This window comes from Melozone crissalis, unplaced genomic scaffold, assembly GCF_028551555.1.
Source record: "Melozone crissalis strain CALT ecotype California unplaced genomic scaffold, PUWL_Pcris_2 ptg000018l_1, whole genome shotgun sequence".
Lineage (NCBI taxonomy): Eukaryota > Metazoa > Chordata > Aves > Passeriformes > Passerellidae > Melozone > Melozone crissalis.
Genome location: NW_026535796.1, coordinates 40541821 through 40566308, shown reverse-complemented (window position 1 = coordinate 40566308; position 24488 = coordinate 40541821). Strand labels below are relative to the sequence as shown.

The following is a 24488-nucleotide window of genomic DNA, read 5'->3' as shown; positions in this document are numbered from 1 at the left end:
AGTTTTAGAATCTGGTTTTAGCAATAGGTAGGTGTGAATGATTTTATTTGACTTTTCCAGGGTATGGATGATGCACAAGTACGAAGTGCAGCCACTGATATATTCTCATATTTGGTTGAATACAACCCATCCATGGTACGAGAATTTGTCATGCAGGAAGCACAGCAGAATGACGATGTAAGTAGAGAGTCCTCAGACATGGGGGTATTGGTTTGGAAATTACTGGGGTTTGAAGTTACTGGGATATATTTACGACTGTGAATGCCATGAGCCCTAGTTTCAAAGAGGTAATTTGGAGTTTGGTAACAGGACACTGAACTACTGTGTTTTAAAGAGTTCTGTTAGGTGAGGTGAGTTCACCTCTTCACAGATACTTGTTGCATTGTATAATTTCAGATTTGGTACAAGTGAGTAGCATTTGAATTGATTTTTTTTTCCCCCTCTTAGGATATATTACTCATTAACCTCATTATAGAACACATGATTTGTGACACAGATCCAGAACTTGGAGGAGCAGTGCTGCTCATGGGTTTGCTTCGTACTTTAGTTGATCCAGAAAATATGCTTGCCACTGCCAATGTAAGTAAATACCTTCAAATGAAATTATGTTTGATTTTTTCAGGGTATTTGATGATATATGTTGCGTATATTTTTTTTTCATTCCTTAGAAAACAGAAAAGACAGAGTTCTTGGGTTTCTTCTACAAACATTGTATGCATGTTCTGACAGCCCCTTTATTGGCCAATACTACAGAGGACAAGCCTAGCAAAGGTAATGACACTGCATTTTGGGCACATCAAGGCTGTTGAATGTCAATGTTTAGAATAATTGTCAAAGGACATTTTCCATCTAAATAAATTGAGTCTGAGATTATGAAACATAGTTCAAAGGAAAATGCTGATTCAATATTTAATCATTTGAATAATGCATAAGTACAAAACTCTGCAGAGAGACCTGATTTAAGAAGTGAACAACATTTGCTACAAATTTGGCTTTAGCAAAAAATAAAATACTTGTACAGTTTTTAGGAACTCATGGGGCAGTTCATTGACATAGACTTCTAAACACATCTGAATGGTTTCTTAAGGTCAGGGTTTACTAGAAATGTTGCAACATTTCCCCTGGGAAGGTGTGCTGAATTTCAGAGTTGTTTCTTCAACAGACTAAGAAAGCAGAGATCAGTGATGAAGTAATTGTTCATGCTGGTTACTAGCAGCAGTTCTTACAAGTGTTAAAAGACCCTGAGGTATTTCTTGCATAGTACTTTAGTGAAAAGGCATTATAGATCACATTTTTGCTGTAAACTTAGTCAAGGCACTGCATATGGGGAAATTGTTTATGATCTAGATTTGTGGACATTATAATGTGATTTGGTTAAATAAGCCTGACAACACCTGTTAGGGTTAAGTTCTGTACTCTGAACCTTCAAACATCAATTTAAGAAAAATGTAATTAGTTCCAAATTTTAAGAGTTTCCTGCCCTATCTGTATTCATAGAAAATACTCAATCCATACCAAATGTCTGTCTTAAAGACTAAACATATTCTGCAGCATATTCCATAAAATGTCTGTGGGAAAATAAAAAAACTTGTAAACAGTAAAAATGTTTGCTGAAGTACAGTTGGATGTTTGAAGTTAGCTTCTGAAGGCAGTATTCCAGATAGATTTAATTATTTTGGTTTTGTTTTATTACAGATGATTTTCAGACAGCCCAACTCTTGGCATTAATACTGGAATTGCTAACTTTCTGTGTAGAACATCATACCTATCACATAAAAAACTACATTATTAACAAAGATATCCTGCGAAGGGTACTCGTTCTCATGGCCTCAAAGCACGCTTTCTTGGCATTGTGTAAGTTTGAAAGCTAAGGAATAAACTAGAATTTTGTGCATGTGAACTGGTACATATCTTCACTCTGCTGGAATAAAAACTGTTCATGGATCATGACAATTTTTTACTGAATACAGAAATTCTACCATTATAGTCTGTGTTTCTCATACTAGATTATAGTTATATTAGCTACTATTAGTAAATAATTTTGCATTTATAGATACATTTTTATCCTTAAAAAAGAAGGATTTTACTTCATGTCAGTGGAGAGGGGAGTTTAAGAGATGTTATGTCAGTTTTGAATATACTAAGAGAATGTTGTAAGTTTTGATGGCTTTTTAGTAGAAATTATCAGAGGTACTTAATTAGAGCTGTGGCTACTTGAATACATTAAACTGCTCAGAAGTTCAGTGTGCTTCTCTTCAGGCTGGTAGTTTCTTGGTCACACTCAGCTCAGTAGTGTCAAAGCAGACTTAATTCTAGAGGTAAGTAGGAGATTTTCTCTGTGATTCTGTTGTGGACATAGAGTTCAAAAAACAAAGCCTTCAGTTGCCTGAGCATTACCATACAATAAGTACCTTTTACATTTTGTAGCCAAATAACCTGTACACATGGTTGCTAAGCAAAATGTGCCACCATGTGATACTGTACTTTGTCTTTATGCATGGACATTCTCTCACTTGTGTACACCTTGGAGTTTCAGAAAGAGCTTTAAACTGGTTGTAAATCAAGCCTTTGCCTTACTATCTGTGAATAAAAAGTCATTTACCAATTTTAAAATGGGATCATTTATATTCTAATCTGATAGAACTAATTAAATCTAAACAGACATTTGAATAATAGGGATGATAAGCAAATTTCTGAACTCTTTTACTGAGAAAATGTTTTATATTTACCATAAGTAATTAAAAAAATTGAAAATAGATTTTTATGTTGGTAGTGTTATAGTTGAACAATACTTTATGGATTCTTCAGTGAACAGAGATGTTTTCATTTGTGCAGTTATGATGAAGGATTCCTTTATGATAGAACTGCTAAGTAATATTCAGCAGTGTAGTCAAGACTATTGAGAAGCAGAGAAGGACTGAATGTATTGCTGTATGTGAACTGAGGCTGTAAATTGCTGTAATAATGCTGAGTAATGTCTGCAATTTTGCTTTAAAATGTAAAAACTCTTTTGACAACATGTGTGTTTCAGGTGCCCTTCGTTTCAAGAGAAAGATAATTGGGCTGAAGGATGAATTCTACAACCGTTACATAATGAAAAGTTTTTTGTTTGAACCCGTGGTCAAAGCATTTCTAAATAATGGTTCCCGTTATAATCTGATGAACTCTGCCATAATAGAGATGTTTGAATTTATCAGAGTGGTGAGTGCTAGTGTATGCTGAGGATAATTACTGCATTGTTTAGACTTTTAATTCAAGATTACTTTTCTTTTTGCTTTTGCCCTAAATTATGCTATCATAATGGGACCATAGGATGCTGTATTTATATGAACCTTGTTTTATATCACTGTTACATATTTGTACATGTTCTTTCTTACATTCAAACAGTACCATTACTTGGAGATTAAATTCACTTGATACTGTACTCTCAGTACCCAGATTTGCAAAGGCAGCACTAATCAAATTTCATCATGCAGATTGGATGGGCTTGTTATGACAGGAATGTAATTAGAAAGTACTGCTGCAAACCCATCAAATTTAGCTGTGCTCTGTAATGTCAATTCAGTGGAATATGGAATTATACAGAAGAGGTACCAATCTCTTTTGATTATTTTAATGGAGTGCTACCAAGTTCCTTCCATGGGGAGTCTCTTAAATATTCATGCCAGTTTGGCTGTCTGCACAGTACTGTTTCCTTGCTGTTGTTTGCATCCAGATTCTGGCAAGGTGCTGTACAGACTGTAAATGTGGTAAATGGGCCCAAGCTAGGGTGCAGACAGTTGTGGAGGAGTAAGTCACCACTCACTGTCACCTCTTGAAATCTGTAGTGTTGATCACCTCTTCTTTGAGTTGGGACTCAAGGTAATTCAAGAATAAGATGACCTGATCATTGTGGAAGAGTTGACTGAAAACTGGTTTTGAAGCTATGGAAAAGTTCACCTGTATAGGTGGTCGTGACTTGTGCAGTGGTGTATTGGATTTGCAGGGGCAGTGCTGGGCAGCGGCTAAAGGGCTGGTTTTGTAGAAGCTGCTGGAAGCTTCCCCTGTGTTCAGCAGAGCCAATGCCAGCTGGCTCCAGATGAATGTGCCACTGGCTGAGGTCAGAGCAGAGATTCCCCTGCAGCCCATGGTGATGTCCGTGATGATGGCGATGTCCAGGTGGGGCAGCTGTGTCCCTGTAGCCCACTGGAGGTCTGTGGTGGGGCAGAAATCCCCCTGCAGGCTGTGAGGAGCCCAGGCCAGAGCAGGTGAGGCCTGCAGAAGGAGGCTCTGACCCCTGGGCAGCCTGTGCTGGAGCAGGCTCCTGGCAGCACCTGTGGCCCTGTGCAGGGAGGAGCCCTGGGGCAGCTTCACTGCCAGGACTTGTGACCCACAGGGAGCCCTGGCTGCAGCAGCCTGCTCCTGAGGGACTGCATGCCATGCTCTCTACCAGTGTAAAAGTATCTCTCAGTTACAGAGGAAAGACATTGTAGGATTGGGTTTGGTACAGTTTTTATCAGGCTTAAGGTTCTGTAAGGTTTTGATCCAGATGCTGCTAGAAAATTTATGTTGTTTGCTAATCAAATACTTGAGGCTCTAGATTTTTAATTACACTTACATACTTATATACTCATTTTTGCATAAGTTAATTACTGCAGTACATGCTATGGCATTCTCATTTGAGGTACTTTTTATATTGTATTAAATAAATTATTTGAATGAAAATAAGTCACTTTATGTTTGTTTATTCCTGTAGGAAGATATAAAATCGTTAACAGCTCATGTAATTGAAAATTACTGGAAGGCACTGGAAGATGTAGATTATGTGCAGACATTCAAAGGACTGAAGCTACGATTTGAGCAACAAAGGGAAAGACAAGATAATCCAAAACTTGACAGGTAAAATACATTAAATGCTCTTGATAGCATATTGATGCTTTAATTCTCTTATCAGACTACTGGTGAATTGTTCTCTTATTCTGGGAAATACAGATAATTGAGACTCCTGCTTGCATCTCAAGCCTTGCTGAATTTACTTGATTAAAAGTGATTTTCAAATGTGTTTCTATAGACTTTGCAGCAAACACTAGTTGCTGGACCCCCAGTCATAATGCTAATCTATCATATCTTAAACTTATCTGCAGTACTTTAGTGAGGCTGGAAGCCTACCAAGTATCTCTACCAAGCTGATTTGTCTAAATAACAGATTTCCACTGAAAGACTGTTAGTTGTGAATTACCATTCTGTGGATTTTTCCTTCAAAAATTTCCACATCAGATTTCCCTTCATTCCAATTTGTGGGAGTAGATATTTAGATAAGCTTTATCAAAATGCCTGAGGAATAGAACATAGAAAGAAATTTTCAGAGAATGCTTTTTTGTCCCTGTTAGATCTGCTGATGGAGTAAAAAGCAATCTGATGCAAAGCTTGAATCATACTTTCTGAGCAAAAGTTCCCTTCCTTAGTACACAGTTGCTCAAGTTTAAAAGGCTGAGATGTATAAAAATAGGAAGTTTAGGCCTTTTTGCTCCATTTATTTTTGCTTTATGTCTAGTTTCATTAAAACAAAATGACTGCTTGTGTGAACAGATGAGTTACTCATAAGAATTTTAGCAAGATCTGTTCTTGTTTTCCTATCTTGAATTAGTTTGAAAACACATGAAAATTAATTCTGATTAGTCCTAGTAGGATATCTTGACATTTCAGACTTATTTCCTGCCACAAGATTTCTTAATACTGAAATTTGAGAGTTGTACAATTAAAATGAGATTATGAGTGTAGATTTATTTTAAAACACTGAAGCACTTTCAAGAGCATGTGCAGGATCTGCAGTTTGAGTACTAAGGTGTAAAAAGTGAGATGTTATTATTTTGGCTTATGTCAGCTAAGCATATCACTTAAACAGCTGTGAAATCCAAGGCTGTGATCCTTGCTTACATTAATTCATGTGTGAGAAAGAGCAGCCAGCTGCTTTCTTCAGTAATTTCCATCCACTATAGCAAGTAAAGTTGTAGTTTTTTTCTTGGCTTAAGTTGAGCTAAGTGGTTGTGCTGCATGAGTTTATCCAACAGCAAACAGAGCTTCAGGAGGTCTGTAGCTCAGCCTTCTTCCTACATCCAGTGTTGTGGCTGCACAAGTCCTGTAACAGTGCATGGAATTTTTAAAGTGAAAACCCAGAAATAATAAAACACACAAATAACAAGAATCTATTTACATATTTTAGCAAAGAATGGTTCAGTAAGGAAGGAGCCCAATATGTTGTGGACACAGGCCATAAAAGTATTCATTAAAGTTCCACTTAAGCCATAGTTTTGTGCTTTTAGCAGAACTTGAGTTGAAATAAAATGTAAAATGATGCAGGATGTATAGATGTATGATAATGCTGGCAAGCAACTTACTTACAACTAGATTTATTATTAAAATTGCATTTAGCATTTTTACTCAATAGCTTGTAATGTTTTGATTTTTCCCTTCTGGTTTTTTCCTGCACTCAGTAATGCAGATGTCTGGGTTGTATTATTAACATTTTGATCCCAGTAACCAAAACCACTACAGACACTTTCTGAAAAACATGAAATTTCATCCAGTAAACTGTGAAGTGCTTCATCAAGAGTTTCATGCTGCTGTTGGAAACTGACTGTTAAAATCAACATCTAGCAATGAAAATGTTTTCAATGTCTCTTCTACTTCTCCTCCCCATTTTTTAAGGGCCACATCCCTGTCCCTCTGCTCCAAGACCATAATACTGCTGTGAGAAAAGGAAGGTAGAGCTGAGATAAACCAACATTGATAATAGATCAAACAGGGAGAGAGAGGTAGCAGTTCATGTCCAAGGCTCTGAAAAATGAATACTGATAAGTGACCAAAAGTTGTAACAAGTGGATGTGGCAGAGAGAGAACTTTCTCTTCAATGTATCTACTTAAAATTGGAGTCATATTTAATTTCTTGGACCCTGAATACTAACAGGTTACAAAGTATTTTCAGAGATGTTTCTAAGCTCTTTGTTTTACAACTTTTTATTTACCAGTGCAAACTGGTAAACCAAGCTTGAATGTAACCCTTCAGTGAGACTTTTAATAGTGCTGTTTATATGCTACAGAATTTTGTACTGATCGAGTTGTCTGCATGTGCTCTTAGCAGAATAGTACTTTATTTGATTCTTTATACAGAAAAGTTTTTAATGATATTTTGTTGAAAATACAAAGGTTCACGATAGGGAATGATTTGCTGGTGTTTTTATTGCTCTGCAATGTATGGATCTGTAAGCTGTCACTGAGTGTCAAGTAGAAGTTTTATTTTTAATATAAGTTGGTTTTTGAATCTAAGCTTTTCAAACCTCCTGTTCTGCAGCATGCGCTCGATTTTGAGAAACCACAGGTACAGAAGGGATGCGAGAACCCTGGAGGATGAGGAGGAAATGTGGTTTAATACTGATGAGGATGATATGGAAGATGGAGAGGCAGTGGTGCCCCCTTCTGACAAGCCTAAAAATGATGAGGACATTATGGACCCTATCAGCAAATTCATGGAAAGAAAAAAATGTAAGTGGTGAGAAGATGAATGCCGTAACTTGCATTATTCAGTCTTGCTGCAGTGAAGGATTTGCATGTATTTATTTTGAAATTGCAACATCAATTTGTTAGACCACATATTAAAAAAGTTTTGTTGTCTTTAGAGGCAGAATGATACATAGTGTGTTGCAGAGTTCTTAAAGCATTTGAATTAAAATCTTATCTGATAGTCAAGCTTTTCAGTGTTTTATTTGGGTTACAATTAAATATTATGTGTTAACTCAAAATTTTCTATATAAATGATCAGGTGATACCGTTGGTAGAACAAAAATGTTCATTCCTGGCCAGTGACAACCACTGGTAGGTGATACAGTAGTGAGGAAAAAGTCTGTGATGACTCACTTAACTGAGTTATACATAAAGTGTTAAGCCTTTTCCCAGACAGTGAAGTGATTTGTAATTAAATGTTGCACTCAATAATATTCCTTTATTTTTTGCCTTTTTTTTTTTCTTTGCAGTAAAAGAGAGTGAAGAAAAGGAAGTTCTTCTGAAAACTAACCTTTCAGGTCGCCAGAGCCCGAGTTTCAAGCTTTCTTTTTCCAGTGGTACAAAATCTAACCTTACCAGCCAGTCATCTGCAAGTAATCTGCCTGGATCTCCTGGGTCCCCTGGCTCTCCAGGGTCCCCTGGCTCACCTGGATCAGTTTCTAAAAGCACATCTCAGATGGCAGCTATTACAACTAAGGTAATTTTGAGTGGTTGTAGGTTGGCTTTATTGTTACAGCGTAGGAGTTTGCTTTTGCATCTCTCTGAAGTTCATGTGAGTCCCAACAAGTTAAGCAGTAATGGACTGTCTGGTTTGTGTGTACTTCTTGTCTGACCTTCATCATTTTTAATGAGATCTCTTGTATATGAAAGAAATAAAAGCTCTTTTAATGCCCAGACTGGTCAAGTAGGAAGCATGCCATTAGTTGCTCTTAGTAGTGATATTTACAGTCAAATACAGACAACTCTGTACTCATGTTAAATTGCATAGGGATATTGGCAGGTAAAAATACATATTTTGGAAACATAGCCAAATTGTGGTAGATACCACAATGCCCTGCACATCCATTGAGGATTTCTACTATCACCATTTTAATATTGTTCAGAAATCTATAAGTGACCTATGTAGAAGAAATAAATTGCATTGGATGGTGATTGCTGTAAGCAAGATCAATTTTTAATACCTGAGTGTGACATTTTTGCCTTTGAACTAACTTATAGTTTTGATTTGGAACATTCTGAAGTAGAAGAAGAAGGCCGCTTTAAAGGAGCATTGTAACTTGCAGTGAATATTCAAAACTAGCATTTTAGAATACATTTGAGGACACTGTTGGATTTTATCAGATTTTTGAATAAAAATGTTCAAACTGAGTCAGGAAAGTAAAGTGACTGCTATTTTCTCAGCACAAGGGGATAGATAAGGTAATGTTGATACAGTGCAGTTCAGATAATGAGAATTTATTTTCATAACAAGTGGTGTGTCCATTTCTAAAAGATGGGGTATGTATTCCAGTTGTCAGATAGTCTTGGAATAACACTGATAATAACAGTCTTGGAATAACAGCTTGTTTTGTAATGCTACCATACTGCTTATTCACCTAACTTCTAGTGAAGGTAAATGGGGGTTTAGGGTTTGAGGGATTTTTTTCCTACTCCACATGGTTTAAGAGTTTGCATTTGGATTCCATTCTCTTGAAAACACCTAGATCAGAAGTGTTTGGCTGATGGAAGAACCTAAGGACACTTCCTCTAAATCCTTCTGTGGAGGAAACTCCTTGCATAACCCAGGAGTTAAAGTGCTTTTTAAAAGGGATGGAGTTGGCTTGCAAATCCATTCAGTCTATTAGAGGCTTTTCTCTCCCAGACAGTGTAATTCATTGAGTCTGAAATGGAGTCTTAACATATGGAATATATTGGATACAGTATTGACTGCACAAATTCAAGTAGTGGTGACAAAAGAAAAATGTTCAAGTTACAAAAAGGAGCATGCAGTGGACTGAAAAACACTCTTGGATTCAGGCAGAAGGTATCTTACCTTCTTTCAGAGTAAAACATGCCAGTCACAAACTAGAAACAGTGTTGAAATTGGGTTTTTCATTACTTACCTGATGCTGTTGCTGTAGGTGTAGTGTACTCAGTGTTAGTGTATGTGACTGTACATAATATGTGTAATTGTTTTTCAAGGTATTTTTTGGTATACAGTCGACTGAAATGTTCTGGTTTGAGTGTCCATTATTAGGCACCTGAATAAGTAATAGGACCTTTGAGTAAAGTATTTGATGCTTTAGAAATTGCAACATAGCATAGTTAGGGCAAGTTTCAGAAGTTCATCCTGCTTCTTCAAGGGTACAGAGCTGCCTAATCTTAAATTTGTAGGTTTTTGCAATGCAAGAGAGTTTTTAGTGATATTAGATACATTTTCATTTTCAGCTGACAAGTTATTTAAACTACGTAACCTGTACACATCATTCAATTATGTTATTCAAAAAAATTCTTCATCACTACACACTTCAGCTTTTGCCAAGACAGACTGTGTTCTAAAAGTATCATAATTCAAAAATTTAAATTGAAGATATTCTGCATTTGTTTTTGAAGTGCTTCCAGATTTCTCAATACAGTCAGCTGTGCTCAGTGAAAATAAACTGTCTTTACACCTGGAGCTGCAGTGACACTGAGCAAAATCATGTTGGTTTTTGGCTTTACTTAAATTTCAGCTGGCAATATTTCCAGTTAGATAGGTAAAATCCCATTTTGGATTTATTCATTCAAACATTTCTCAGTTAATGTCATTGTCATTCATACTGAAGGATTTCTTTTTGTACTGCATGAAGGTTTTATTCAAAACCTTCTGAACCAGTGTACTTAGGGCAATATTTTATGCAAACATTCTCTTAATTATAATAATTTGGTCTGTCTTTGTAGGGAGGCCTTGTTGGGCTTGTAGATTATCCTGATGATGATGAAGAGGATGATGAAGATGAAGATAAAGAGGAAACTTTACCTTTGTCAAAGAAAGCAAAGCTTGAGTCATCATAATGGCAACTGCTGAAGAGTATTACCAGTTGGGGAAGGATTTTTTTCCAAAAACAAAACAAACCCACAGCAAAGCAGCAATCTTTTGTGAATTACTGTGTATGACACAGATCAACCTATACAAATGGATTTCTGCCCATCAAGTGCCAATTCAAAGGAGCAGAAGAAGGAGAAATACTTCATTTAGGGGAAAGACTTATGCCTTTGAGCTCTCCAGCTTGGACCACATGTTGCCCTTTTCTCAGGGAAGGAAATGGAAAACAAAACAAAATGAAAAAAAAAAGAAAAAAAGCCAACAGGGCAGGAGTTTTGTTAGTGGAACTCTGGATTGGCTGGTCAGTTGCTACAATCAGAATATGCTTTCTTGGACCACGTATGAGACTTCTGAAGAAAAGGCAGGTTTTGCCATAATTCTTCACTAGTTAAGAATGCCAGCAGTTTCTTTGTACAAAGAGACCTGCCTTTGAAATCGTACATTCTGAACATTTTACTCGAGATACAACAGGTTTTAAAAACCTCTGCGGGGGAGGGCCGAATATAAAGTTTCCTCTTTTTTTTTAAATCTGTTCCCTTTGCCCTTTAAACTGCAGAAATTTTTTTTGAGGTGGGGGATTTGTTTGTCCCTTCTTGATTAAAGATTGAGTGGAATTCTAGATGTGGTCACTTTTGTGTCATAATTTTTTTTGCCCCCCTGAGTGTATGCTTAGTTGTTGAGTATATATTTGGGACCATTAAAATTTTTTGATGTAATATAATCTCACTGTTGTGCTGGTACCTGTTTCACACTGTGTAATTTTGTTCTGCATCACAGTTCTTAATATGTTGAGGATTTTATGGAAGATGGTAACGTTTTTATTGGAGAAAAAAATCTTGCAACAATGTGCATAAAAGCAATACTATTTTGTGACTAAATATTTTATATTAAAATTTATAGCAGCAACTGTTGAGAGAAAAGTCAGGGAAATAGGATGAAATAAGAAAAATTTAACCTATAGGTAGGAAATTAGTATTCCAAAGATACTGAAATTTCATAATGCAGAACAGTGATGGTAACTAACTCACCAAAATGCAAGATGGATGAATTAGGAATACCAATATACTGACCCATTTGACTTAGAAAAATAAAAAAGAAATTATTAAAGCTGAAGGAAAACAGCATTAGTGGTATTTATAAAAAATCTCTGATTCCCTTTGGAATAGCAGTTTTCATGAATATAAGATGGTTGTAGAATAAACTTTTAACAAGGACACCATCTTTTGAAATTTATTCTAATACTCAAGTGAGCAATTAACTTGATCTGAATCAATGACCACCTTCTTTCCCCTTTTCCCAAAAGTCTTAGTAATACTAATTTGAAATCAGGCATTATATCCTGCTTCCTACAGAAGATGGCTTTGCACATCAGTGCTTCCTGTGAAGGGTTGCTTATTCAGTTCCTTTCTTACATCTGTTTTCAAGAGCCAATTTCCTTTTGGGCATTCAAAGCACCAGGTTGCAACAGTCTTGATGTTTAATGCATAAATGTATCAATACAAATAGAAATAAGAGAAATAAGAATCTGAGGCAGGATCACAGGTGATCACACCCAAGGGTAGATGAGCGCTTTGTTTCTGAACGTTGTAGATGGCTTGGCAGGTTCTGTGCCAACCATAAAGGGCAAAGCTTCAGTGGTTGGGCTTTATGAGTGCATACCAGACAGTTTGGATTTAAATACAAGTGTGCATCAGGGAAAAATTACTAGCCATCTTTTCCTCAAAGAGTTCATTTGTGATCACTTTCTGAGGTTGTGTTTTTATAATGTATTTGAAATGTCTGTGACAGGGCAATTCTCAGCAGTTTTACAGAGGTCAGGAGTTATGCACATGGTCACTACAGGATTAGACACAATTTGCTGCTGCAGGCTGACACCCCATGCAGTTGCAACAAACTGTCTGAAACTTGATTTTTGCAGCTTTGCTGTCAGAGCAGACGTTGTGACAAGGAAAGCTGCAATTTTGCAGGTTTTCTGAACTAGAATCTAAATCCAGCTCAAGATGTCAAAATTTTCTTGAGCATAAAGCTCTCAAAATTCATCCATACAGTCATCTGCAAGTCTTGCAGGCTCTATCTCAGGAAACCATTCTTCTGAGTTGGTCAAAAGAACACTTTTGTTAAAGATTTTTTACTGTTCCTTCAGCAATCAAGTGCTTGAATCTTGTGATATTTGATGCTGCAGTCTTCCAGACTTTCAGATACTTTCATAATACTTGTAGGAATCTTGGATTTTGAAACATTACATTTAACAGAAGAAGTATTATGCTGAAGTTACTGGGCTTGGTCAAAATAATAATGAAATCAGGAACTTTTTGAAGTTTTTATATCTTTATATTTTTATGAAGCTCTAAAAGGCTGGTAAAACATTAGTCTGCACATCTTTTAATGCTGTCTGACTTGTGGTTGGATGGTTAGTTGTCTTCCCAGTTACCTAATGCTCATAGCCTGACAGGACATGTCTGCACTGACATAATATATTCATGGAAGTTGGAAGTAGATGAATGGTGGGTATAGTCTTGCACAATGATGTTCACTTTTGTATTCATGGAAACCTTGAAATGTATGTTAGAGTTAAAAAATACTGGGATTGCGAGAAGTGATTGATTTTCTTTTTTTAAGAGTGAGTTTGAGTTTATAGGTGGAAGAAATTATGTTTGGAAACAGTATCTGTTCTAGATCTTTCTTGGGCTGATTTTTAAAACCATTTGTTCTTAATTGCAAGAGACCTGCATGTATATTGTACTAAACATGGCTCAGTCATCTCAATTGCATTTTAACTGTGCCCTGAATTATGTTTTACAGGGCAAACCCTTCAGTATTTACAGGCAAGAGCCAGGGTGTTTAAATCATCCCTCTGTTCCTTCAGTGGCTGAAAGACTTGATGCTGATTCCTAGGATGAACTTCAAATCTTTGAGCCTAGACTTACTGGGAATATTGCCTGGTCCCTCAAAGAACCCACCCACTAATGAAAGAAATTCACGTGATCTGGAATATTTTCAGATTTTCTTCTAATGTGTGCAGAGTGTGGCTGCATTCGGGTTAACAGTGCACATCAGCACAAAGAGATCTCCTGTATCTTGAAGGTGAAAGGATCTAAAACCTGGTGTATCTAAACAGTGACTTGTTCCTAGAGTGTGCTGTCTGTAATGTGCCTGCTTGGCAACAAAGATCAGGCTGTTCATTTATTTATTCATCTCTCATAGCCCACCCAGGTGAGGCATCATGTTCTCATGGAATTAAATGCCAAGTAGGCCCAGGCCTTTTAATGTGCTGAGGATGGAGCTGTTCAGATTGGGTTTGCCTGTGGTTTTGCATTCCTGCAGAGAAGGTTAATTGGAGCAGTGGTGGGGCTCTGTTCTCATGCTGCTGCTGTGGTGCTGTTATGCAGGCAGCTGCCTTTCCAGCCCAGCACAGTGAAGTTTAGCCTTGCTAAATGATGTTTGCTGGCATCTGTAGAGTGGCCACCCAAGTTCAGCCTTACTCCTCTCAACCATTCTACAGCTGCAGAGGCATCCTGGAGCAGTGCTGTGGCTGCCAGAGCAGCCCTGCAGCTCCCCTGCCAGAGCAGCACTGCAGTTCAGTTCCCCTGCCAGAGCAGCACTGCAGCTCCCCTGCCAGAGCAGCACTGCAGTTCAGTTCCCCTGCCAGAGCAGCACTGCAGCTCCCCTGCCAGAGCAGCACTGCAGTTCAGTTCCCCTGCCAGAGCAGCACTGCAGCTCCCCTGCCAGAGCAGCCCTGCAGTTCAGTTCCCCTGCCAGAGCAGCACTGCAGCTCCCCTGCCTTGAGAGCATCATCTCCCATTCCAGGTAAGTTGTGAAAGCAGGAGATGAGATGGGTCACCCACAGCCTACGTGTAAAACCGAGCAAGCATTCAAACAGAAGTTGTCCATGTGCATGTTCTTCACCACTTTGTCTTTTTGCAGTCCAGAAGAAATGAAGGAATATACAGCTCATTGTTCAGTTCAGAAAGGAGCATGTGGGCATGCTGCAGATAAATGAAAACCTCCTGTGGGGAGGGCCTGTAATGCCCACCTTCAGTCAGAGACGTAATTGAATGTCTTAATACATGTGAGGGAGACATAACTTACTGTATTTTAGGTTTGTCTTGTACAGAGCCAGGAGCTGGATTCAACTCTTGTGGGTCCTTTCCAACCTGTGATATTCTGTGGTTCTGTTCTAGGTTTCTCTCATGATTTTCATCAGTGCCTGGCTACCTGATGAGCTGGTAGATTTGATTTGATACTGCTCTAGTTGCAACCACATTCACTGGAGTATGAATCTTGTGAGGGTTTAATATAAATTAATAAAACAAGTGAAAGCTGAAATGAACCCCTGTGGACTGCTGGGGAAAAAAAGACAATTAAAAAAGGCAGGGGGAAGATGCCATTTGTATTCAATTGTATGTATGAACAATGTAAAAATAATATATAAAACAGTAGATAATGTTAAAAAAGCAGAAGGCTACTGACAAATGTTTGAAATAGCCACTGATTTACAGTGATCTCAGATCTATACCCGTGGCCTTGCTGTGCACTGTAGAATGTAGAGTATAAAGACAGGTAGAAGATGTGAATAGCCAAGTTCAAAAATGGGGTTTGAGCAGTATGGTCACCACAGGAGATTCCTTGTGTGCTCTGCAGTGAGTCTGCAGTCACTCCAGCATCTGTGAAATACCAGTGTTACAATGAAAATAACAATTCTCTAAAGCATCTGTAATTTAAAAAGTGTCACTTCTAAGGGAGTAAGTCAAGTCTATGTGATTTAAAGTCAGTTTCTGTCCACACTGACCTTCTCTAAATAACATTAAATTTTTATATAATTCAGCTAGAATTAAAGGCACCTTCTGTGTTTCTGCAGTCAGTGCACATGATACATAAAGTGCTGACCACCAATTTTTACCATAATCTTGTCAAACAACTATAACTATCACTGGACAACCTTAGTTTTGTGCCTTCTGTCACAACCCCTCAAAACTGGAGTCTTTCATTAGTTCCTCAAATTCTTTTCTCCACATCTGTGACTCTTGCACACAGAAGTGAATTTGGGGTCCAATTTGAGCAGGTAGCCGGGTCACAAGTTTCCTCACTGCCATATTGTTCACTGTCCCAAGAAATGGCTCTGCCCTTAGTAAGTGTCAGAGGTGGTGGTCCCAGCCCTGCTGCCATCTACCTCCCTGCTGAGGCTTTGGTAACTTCTCCCTGGAGTGTTTTCCTTCCTTTGAATTTACACTTTCCTTCAACTCCAGCCAGCCCAAGTATCTCCCAAAGCTGCTTTTAAAACTTTTGGCTGTGCTTGCCTATTATTTTTACCTCACCCCCAGTGTCATTAATACAGATATTGATACACTCTTGTAAACTAAAGTGGCAAAACAGCAGTCTGAAAACCTAAAATTTCCACAAGTGCTGGACCTTCAGAATCACATTCTGTTTCTATAAAGACATTTGCTAGTTATGATTGATAGGAATTGATACTTATGATTTCAAATATTTTCATATTAATAAAACATTTCTTCTCTCTCCTTGCAGGCCCATGGGAATTCCTCCACTGCTGTGGCACTCATTGCCTCTCTGAAGGGTTCAAGTCAAGGAGGTTATGTCACCATTTTGTGTTTGCCTGGGATGTTGAGTACTCCTACCTTGCTTTCAAGTTCATGCAAAGAGCCATAAACTGCTGGTGCCCCTTCATCTCCTCCCCATATCTTTTGCTTGTATTAACTTTATTGTTTGCCTTGTGTATTCGACTCTCTATTTATTTTCTATGGACTCAGAAGTTTGAGATATTTATTCTGCCCAAACTCTCTTTGTATTTTAGATTCTATATTATGTTAGTCTCTTCAGGAGCCTAAGCAGCTGGCTTATATTTCAGCACTGAGCAAACATGTGCCGAAGGTTAATTCTACGGGGTTTTTTCTGAGAGTTTCTCTCTGAATGCTTCAGATACCAGCCATAGACTGTAAATCACTGGAATCCCGCCCCCCGCCCCGCCCCGCATTCAGATTGATCCAAGGCACATTAGCAAATACTTCTAGGGTTTTGTTTGTGTTTTGGTGGCACGTACAGATTTGTGTCTCGTTATTCTTATTCAAATTTCTTTACTGCTTTTTCTCTAAACAAAACAAACAACATTGAAAACAACATTTCAGAATCGAATATTGTGAGGACCAAAGCTACCTTCCGACCACCTTCTTTTTCTCCTGACACACACTGTTTACAGCTCCAGTCTCTACTTAAAGCAAACTTGCTCCATAGCTGAGAAGTTGGTTCATGAACAGTCAAGTCATATTTACAAGAAAGCTGCTTAACGACAGTCCCAAGCAAAGGAGGAGAAAAAGCTCTTTCCTGATTACCATGAGTTTAACTCTTGTATTGTAACCTCATGAATTCTGTTATTCCCATCCCTCAGCAACTTACACTTCAGACAGCAGATGAATGGTGGAGCTTTGTTGATGGTTGTACTCGTTGCTAGGGGACAGTCTGAGGGGGGTGAATCATGCCATTTACAGTCAGCCTAAAGGAACATTTGGAAATGTCTGAGCTTAGAAAGTTCCCTCCGTAGTCTGACCTTGGAAATCGAGTGCTTGGTGGCTGTGAAAACTGCTTTAGAAATAGACATGATGATAACGAAGGCATTATACACACTGGTGTCTTTAGTAGCATGTACCTATGTCGGTATCTTAAATCACAGTTCTGGTGCTTTTTAATTGTTTGATAATTATGTTCTTAGTTAAAAGCTGACCATGTGAAATGGTATAAAATCAAAATTATTTCAAGTCACATTAAAATTAAATACTACAAATTTTCATCATTGCTCTACTGTAAGAATGCAATTGCTTGTAAATGTCTGGATCTGAACTTTCTCGGATATATTCATTGGTATTTGTTTTATTTTTACCTGCTCTGGGAAGGCGGCAGCTTCAGGTACCATCAGAAAGGAGAACTTGACCTATAGTAGGTGGGTGAGGTTTAACATGATACATCTCCGGTGGAACACAGGGGGGTGAGTAAAAGCGCTCCCACTATAAATGATGCTAAGGCACAGTTTGGAGAGGACGTGGAGGAAGCACACACTCAGCTGGGGCTGACAGGTATGGCACAGAATTACCGAGGGGAAACCCCTCCGCACGCATTCTGGGGCTCGGAGCCAGGGTGTTTTGCCCAAGGCGGGCAGCCTGCCCTCCGCAGCCCCGCGCTGCTCCAGGGCTGCTCCCGGCGGAGCTCCGGGCAAGCCTGGGCTCGTTGTGCCCGGGGCAGCGGCGCTCCCCGCCCGCGCCGTGCGGCTGGGGGGGTGCGGGGGGCTCGCAGCCACCCAGCATCTCCCGGCGTGCTCCCCGCGGCCTGCAGCCCTTCGCAGCAGCGCATTCCCCTTGCCCCGTGCGTGTTGAAGCATTTTGTCAGTGTTTTCCAGACTACATCAGCGCTCCCAGCGCGTTTCAAAGCGAGCCAAGTGTCCCTGCCCGCTGCTGCTTCGCTGTCGGCATCCGAGCGGAGCGCGCAGCCGCTTCCGCCGCCAGAGGGCGCCCGGCCCCCGCCCGCCGCGGCCGAGCCGGCGGTACCCGCGTCCCCGTTCCCCATCCCATCCCCGCTCCCGTTCCTGACTCCCTTCCCGACCCCCTCCCCGTCCCGCTGCTGCGGCTGCACCTCCAGCACCCGCCTCCATACTGCCCCAGGCCAAATGTTTCCTGTAACGCAGGCAGTCACCTTGAATAACGCGCGAGCATGTGGCAGCTAACAGCATCTCCAGGAACGTTTCCTGGATAAGAATTTTGGGTTTTATGACCGTGCTCCATGATGCGCCCTCCCTTTCAATTGTGTTACTACTGGCAACACCTGGATCGGACTATGCAGCTGTTGCTTCTTTTCAGGAGTCTGTCCTACAAATGAGTTGCATCCAAGTTGTGAAAAGTGGGGAAGCATTCTTGTATCTGTCTTCTGTGAATAGCTCTATATAGTTTTCAAATGCTAAGGTGTTTTGCTTTTGCTTTTGATTCTATTGATTAACACTCACATCTGTCGTAAGCACTGCAATAAATGCTTTGAAAAATTATTTAATAAAATCTTTCCACAAGACAGGAAATCAAAAGGCTTCAAGAAATCAAAGTATGGCAGTCCATGTCTCTGAAGTGTTGAGAAACTATCAACCGTTCTTTTTCTCTCCAAGGCTGTTACACTCAAAAACATACTTTTTTTCTCCATCCAACTGCAACACATAGTTTGCTTGCAAAACTTCCTTTTTTTCAGGTCCCGAAATGACTGGAGTACATGACTCACATAGTAAAGGGTTAATTTAACCACTTGTGCCCTCCTGGTACATCCTCTCAAGAAACTGAAAGCAAGTTGCAATTCACATGAGCAGGACTTATCCCTCCTTGTCTACAGGGCTGCCTAAAATGAGTATCCTCATGAAGCAGATCATTAAACCTGATCTTTAGTGGGACAAACAGGCCTATGCAATGAACACCAGTGTCTATCCCTTAGTAATTGTTTGCTTGCAAACTTCTTTGGTCCCTCAGGCACAACAACAGATGTCTCTCCCTCAGCCGATGCACAAGAACACATGTACCCAACCCCTTACCAAAAATATATATCGAAGGTAGGTGGTTAATAATAACCAGAACTTCAGATGTCTCGCCTGACTGTGAAAGATCCAAAATTTATTTTGTGAGATCAGTATGATCGAACAAGAAACAGGCAGAATGCACTAAGAAGTGGCTGATGCACAGACTTATAAACACCAGAGACAAACGATTACATCTGTGAAGAGTAGAGCAAACTGTCAAGCAGAAACCCTGACACAACCAAGCCCCACTGTGTGACACCCTGCCTTACACTGTTCAGCTTCACGGCTAAATTATTTCTCTTCAAGTTCTGAGCCTGCGATAAATAAAGCAGCAATCATCCAGATTACGTGTCATTGTTTATTTTCCGAACTAAAGACGGGATAAATTCTGGCAGCCGGTGGGCACTGTGGCAGAGGGAGGGCCGGCCGGACGGGGCTGTCGGCCAGGCTCCGCGGGCCCTGTCCCGGCGCGGGCGGGAGCGCCCTCACGGGCACCTGCTGCCGCTTCCTTCCGAGCGGGAGCGCAACAGGCAGCGCCGCTCGCCCGGCTCCGAGTTTCCCTCTTACTTCTTTGAGCTGCACTAAGGGCTTTACGCGGCATGTCTGGAAGCGCTCCTGTGAATTACTTTGTGGGCAATTAATTTCGTGCTTTTTAAAGCGTACACTTCGGACCCGCGCGATCCCACTCGGCGCTGGCGCCGTTCCCAGCGGAGGAGGGTGCGGCGCCGGGCGGCTCCCGGCAGGTACAGCCGCCCCCGGCGCGGCCGCGCGGGCGAGTTTGCTGGCGAGGCCGCGCATCACCCCGGTTACAGCGGGAATGAGGCGCAGCCGCGGCCGCCCCCGGGGCCGCCCCCGCCGGGCGGGCAGAGGCCGCGGCCGCTCTCGCTGCCGCGTGCGGGCGATGCCCCGACCCCACACCGCGGCCCGCCCCCGCGGCTGCCCAGGGATGCCGCCCATTGGCCGCCGCCGGGCCCCTCCGCCCCTCCCATTGGCCGCAGCCGCTGCCCGTCACGCCGCCGCCGCCGCCCGGGTCTAATTGCCGGGGCACGGGCGCGCCCCGCCACAGGTACCGGGGTGGTTGCGGCGGAGCGGCTGCGGGGCTGCTCGGAGCCGTCCCGGCGGGGCTCCGTGCCTTTGGTCCCAGCCCTCCGGCATTCGCCGTGGCAGCTGGGGGTTGAGCTCTCTCCTTTCCCGGCGTGGCTCGCTCTTGCCTGGGGAACCTCTTCTGCAGCCGCGGAGCGAGCTCGGCGGGGAAGACCGGCCTGTTGCCGTCGGGAGGAGGGACCGCGGCGAGCGGCCCCGCGTGTGCCCCCGGCGCGGGGCGGGGGGGCGATGGGCCGCTCATTGTTTGCCCTGTAGGCAGCGCCCGGCGGGCAGCGGGGCGGCGGACCATGGGCTCCGCGCCTTTGTCTCCCGAGTGAGCCAGCCCCGCGCCCGCAGCCTCCCACCGCCGCCCGAGCCCCGACGACATGGACGTGACCGTCTCCGAGCTCCTGGAGCTCTTCCTTCAGAGCCCCTTGGTGACATGGGTGAGCAGGGCGGGGAGCGAGGGGGCAGCCCTGTCCTGCCGGGGGTGGCTGGGTCCGGCCGCCATCCCCCAACCCTGCTGTCCTTCCTCCGGCAGGTGAAAACCTTCGGGGACCTGGGGAGCGAGGACCAGGACAACCTCGGCGTCTATATGGACCTGGTGGATGGCGTGGTCCTGAACAAGATCATGTTGCAGATGTGAGTGGGGCCGGGGGCAGCAGACGTGAGGGGCAGCGCCGCGGGTGCCGGGCTCCGGCCCCGGGCTTTCCTCAGGCGCGGGGGCGGCCTGGGGCCCGAGCGCTTTTCATTGTGGCTGCTCTTTGAAATTAACAGAAAACAGTGGGGGGGGAAAGAAGCTCTGAACTAATCCAGGTCCAGGGTTCTTTAACTTGTTTTTTTAATCTTTTTTGCTTGGTATGTGTGTGGTTTTCATATTCTTTTCCTTCTTTTTCCCTCCCAGTTATCTTAGTCAGTGTTACAGTGGAAGGTGTGTGGCAGTAAAAAGAAGGAAATGAAAGTACAGTATCAAATAAAGCTTTACTGGGAGGGTTTCATCTGAACTTTGTCTGCTCTTGTGTAAAGTTCGATACTAAATACATGATTTAGAAAAACCTTTTAGTGCTGCCTCTTTCCGGCGGCACTGTAAGGCCCTGTGTTGAGAAAACTTAGAAATTGGTTAAAAGATGGGGTGCTGAAAATACCCTGACACCGAATTGAATTGCCGTTAGGACTTGTGTTATGTTTGTAACCACATCCTTTCCTGTTGCTGATCTACTGTGCAGCATGCTGAGCCTGACTGTTTTTACTGTATTTTATTTTAAATATTCTGAAATACATCTGAGAGAGAGTTTGTAGGGACAAGTGTCTGGCTTTCAGGGGAGGAGAGTTTGGGAGTCACTCAGTTTTGGCAGTGTGCTCTCTTAAGTGACTGAAATCAGTTGAAGCTCGGCCAGTGGTTTCCAGTGCTACACCAAGCATTTAAATGAAGAATTCGTGTTAGAATCCTTTAAAATCTTGAGAAATAACATTAAATCTGACAATCAGTGCCTCACCCACTCAGATTGTGAAATTTTGTTATCTTCTGGTACCTGGCTGCTCCACATGAGAAGGTAATAAAATTTTCTTTTGATTTGATGTTACCAGGAGTGAAAATTGTGAACTGAAGCTTGAACAGTGAAGCTGGTGAAAATCCATGGTTCAGAACAGAGCCTAGATCAGCCAGCAAATGGAGATAACAAACTAGTGGTTTAAATCAGCAGGGATAGAAGCCTCTTGTAAAGAGAAGGCATAATTTCCAGAATTTTTAAAGGAATACTTATACTTTAAAAAGATTATTTTCTGCAAGTTAGAGCCTCAAGTATGAACGTTTAGGTCCAGGCTTGTAGTTTTCCAAGATGGGAGAAGTTAAATTTTGCTTCCTGACCCTTGTGTTTGGCACAGAGATGACCAACCTAACTAGCAAAGAGCAGCAGCTGAGTTGGCTGCAGGTTTAACTAAGCAGCACTGTTATCTAATATGTTTATATTATTTTATGTGCAATAGTCGTCTCATTTCAAAACAAAAATTAACAGAGTTGTAGTTAATCATGAATTTATGATGCGATGTGGCTTTTGAATGACTGTGGCATTGTTAGGAGAGTTTTATTAGGTGGTGTGTGTGCAAACTTAAATATTTATAGTTGGCCATTGAACTATGTCTAAGGAGTTAAGAGTTGGTAAACTCTTGTTTGTTAAACTCGAGGGAGCAACTGAACAATGGTCTGGGGACAAGGAGACAATTCTAAGATCTCATGGAAATAAGGAAGAGAAGCCTACAGGCTGGCTGAGTGCAGTGACAGTAGCTGGCATTTTGTCTGATCTGTGATGGTGAGAGGTGCCCTGGCATGTTTACGAGTTTTAAGCTTCTTTCTTAGTGTTTTGCCCCACAAACATCTCTGGCAGTGGTGTCTCAAAGTGAAGTGTTGGAGTCTTTTAGGCAGCTTTAGCAGTGCTTCTAATGGTGACTAAAGAGCTTGAAACCAAGACCTTTGTTCTGACAGCCAAGATTGTTTAATATAGGAAGGATTGCAGTTTTATTTAGGTCAGTATATCCTGACCTAGCAAGGTGCTCAGGAAAGGTGCTGACTGACCTTTACTTTTCCTTGATTTTAACTTTTCAAATTGCAATGCAATTACTGCTCACATGTCAGTCAGGCAAGTCTTGCAAGGCACGTTTCTGCCCCACAAAGCTTTCAGAATTAAAAAAAAAGTGTTTTTAAAAATTCTTCCTCATCACTTTAAGTCCTGGTTCCTGAAGATGGATTTCAGTGCTTGGCTGGAAATTTCTTCCTGCTAAAAGCCTATTAGTGAGGGCCTTTGATAAATCTGGAATTGGATTTGCCGTGCCATGATAGTGTTGATTGCTTGAAAGCACAGATGCAGGCATGCACACACATGTGGAGAGTAGGGGGAGGCAGGGTGAAGGAGCTGGGCTCCTCATGTGGGCAGCTGCCTCATCACTTGTGTGTTGTTTCACTTTGAATTTTTTTGTCCTGTTTGCCTGATTATGGGAACAGAAATAACATGGCATGTGAGCTTGCATCTAAACACCAGGTGTGATGCAGTGCTCTGCTGCAAGTCAAGCTGTTTCTTCAGTGAAGATTTTGAAAGCCAGATTCTTGGGAAATTCATTACTAAAAATACAACATTTCTGCCCTGCAGCAAAGCAGATTTTAATTCAGGAGACAATAAAGACAGGTGGATATGTGAAGAAATCCAGATACACCTGTTGAGTGGAGATTGCTGAGTGAAAGTAAGGCTTCAGCTGCTTGAGTCATGGTGGGGGCTGTAGGAGTTCAGCCAGCCCCTAATTTTTGCTGTAATACTTCAGGTTTTTCCAAAATGCTGTCTGGCAGCTTTGGGTGGAGAAGATCCCAGCTGCTTTGTGTTGCAGTGTCAATGTTTTTTAGGTGGTGGGTTCATCTCAGCAAGGCAGCTGTGTCACCAGAGAGATATGTGACAGCTACCTGCTGCTTTTCCAGCCTGCCAGGTCCCTGCTGGCTTTGTGACAGGAGGTGAAAATAGGGCTGTGCCTTGACTTCATCCTCTTCAGAAATGAACTGCCCCTGGGAATGGCAGCCCAGAATAAAATGTGCTCTGCTCAGGCTTGCCAAATGTAGCCATGGCACAAGGGCAGAGGGGGGAACCTGTAGTCAGTGGGACACCAGCTGTTGGGCTTGGCTGGTGATCCCTTTGCTTACCAGTGATCTGAAACAAGCAGGACTGTTTCTAAGAAAGCTGAACGCTGTTTGATTCCCAGTAGGGGCACCTGCCTGTTAAATTAGGTAGCAAGAGTCAGAGAGTAGTGTTCGGTTTCCCCAAATTTATTAGATTTCAAAACAACATAAATGATTTTTCAAATAATTCTGTTGTAAATGAATGGTTTCCTTTGCCTGTGTCCTACTAAAGTGTATGTCCCAACCTGATTGTGCATGAAGGACAATATTGATTTTTGCAGGCTTGCAGTACTGGCTGAATGCATACAAAAATGTTCATCTTCAAAGTGGAAATGCTGTGTTTCAAGCTTGTGTTGCTGATGGATTTGTGTGTACCAGGTTAATGATATTCTCTGCAGACATACTTTAAAGAACTTTTTTCAGATGGCTGTGTCACTTCCTGGTATGGAATTAGCACGTGGTGGCACTGCAATGACTGCCTTCAGTGGTACAGTTGCAGCTGTGGCATAATATCTACAAGCATAAGCAAATATTTGCCTCATTTAACTTCCCAAATAAAACTTCCTGTAAGAAATTACGTGGAGGTT

General features: G+C 41.6%; 2 protein-coding genes across 3 annotated transcripts in view; both read left to right on the top strand.

Annotated features, from left to right (window-relative positions):
• The window catches only part of PPP4R3A (protein phosphatase 4 regulatory subunit 3A), a 42382-nt gene extending 31058 nt beyond the window's left edge, over positions 1–11324 (top strand). The window contains exons 7-15 of the mRNA XM_054274953.1: positions 61–177; positions 448–579; positions 669–771; positions 1696–1854; positions 3032–3201; positions 4736–4878; positions 7331–7521; positions 8010–8236; positions 10459–11324. Coding sequence (XP_054130928.1) covers positions 61–177; positions 448–579; positions 669–771; positions 1696–1854; positions 3032–3201; positions 4736–4878; positions 7331–7521; positions 8010–8236; positions 10459–10572 — 1356 coding nt within the window. The 3' untranslated portion in view covers positions 10573–11324. The remainder of the gene's footprint in view (positions 1–60; positions 178–447; positions 580–668; positions 772–1695; positions 1855–3031; positions 3202–4735; positions 4879–7330; positions 7522–8009; positions 8237–10458) is intronic.
• Positions 11325–20317: 8993 nt separating this feature from the next.
• CCDC88C (coiled-coil domain containing 88C) overlaps positions 20318–24488 on the top strand; it is a 95621-nt gene continuing 91450 nt past the window's right edge. For both annotated transcript variants that reach the window (XM_054274952.1, XM_054274951.1), the window contains exons 1-2: positions 20318–20689; positions 20785–20885. In XM_054274952.1, coding sequence (XP_054130927.1) covers positions 20630–20689; positions 20785–20885 — 161 coding nt within the window. In that variant the 5' untranslated portion in view covers positions 20318–20629. The remainder of the gene's footprint in view (positions 20690–20784; positions 20886–24488) is intronic.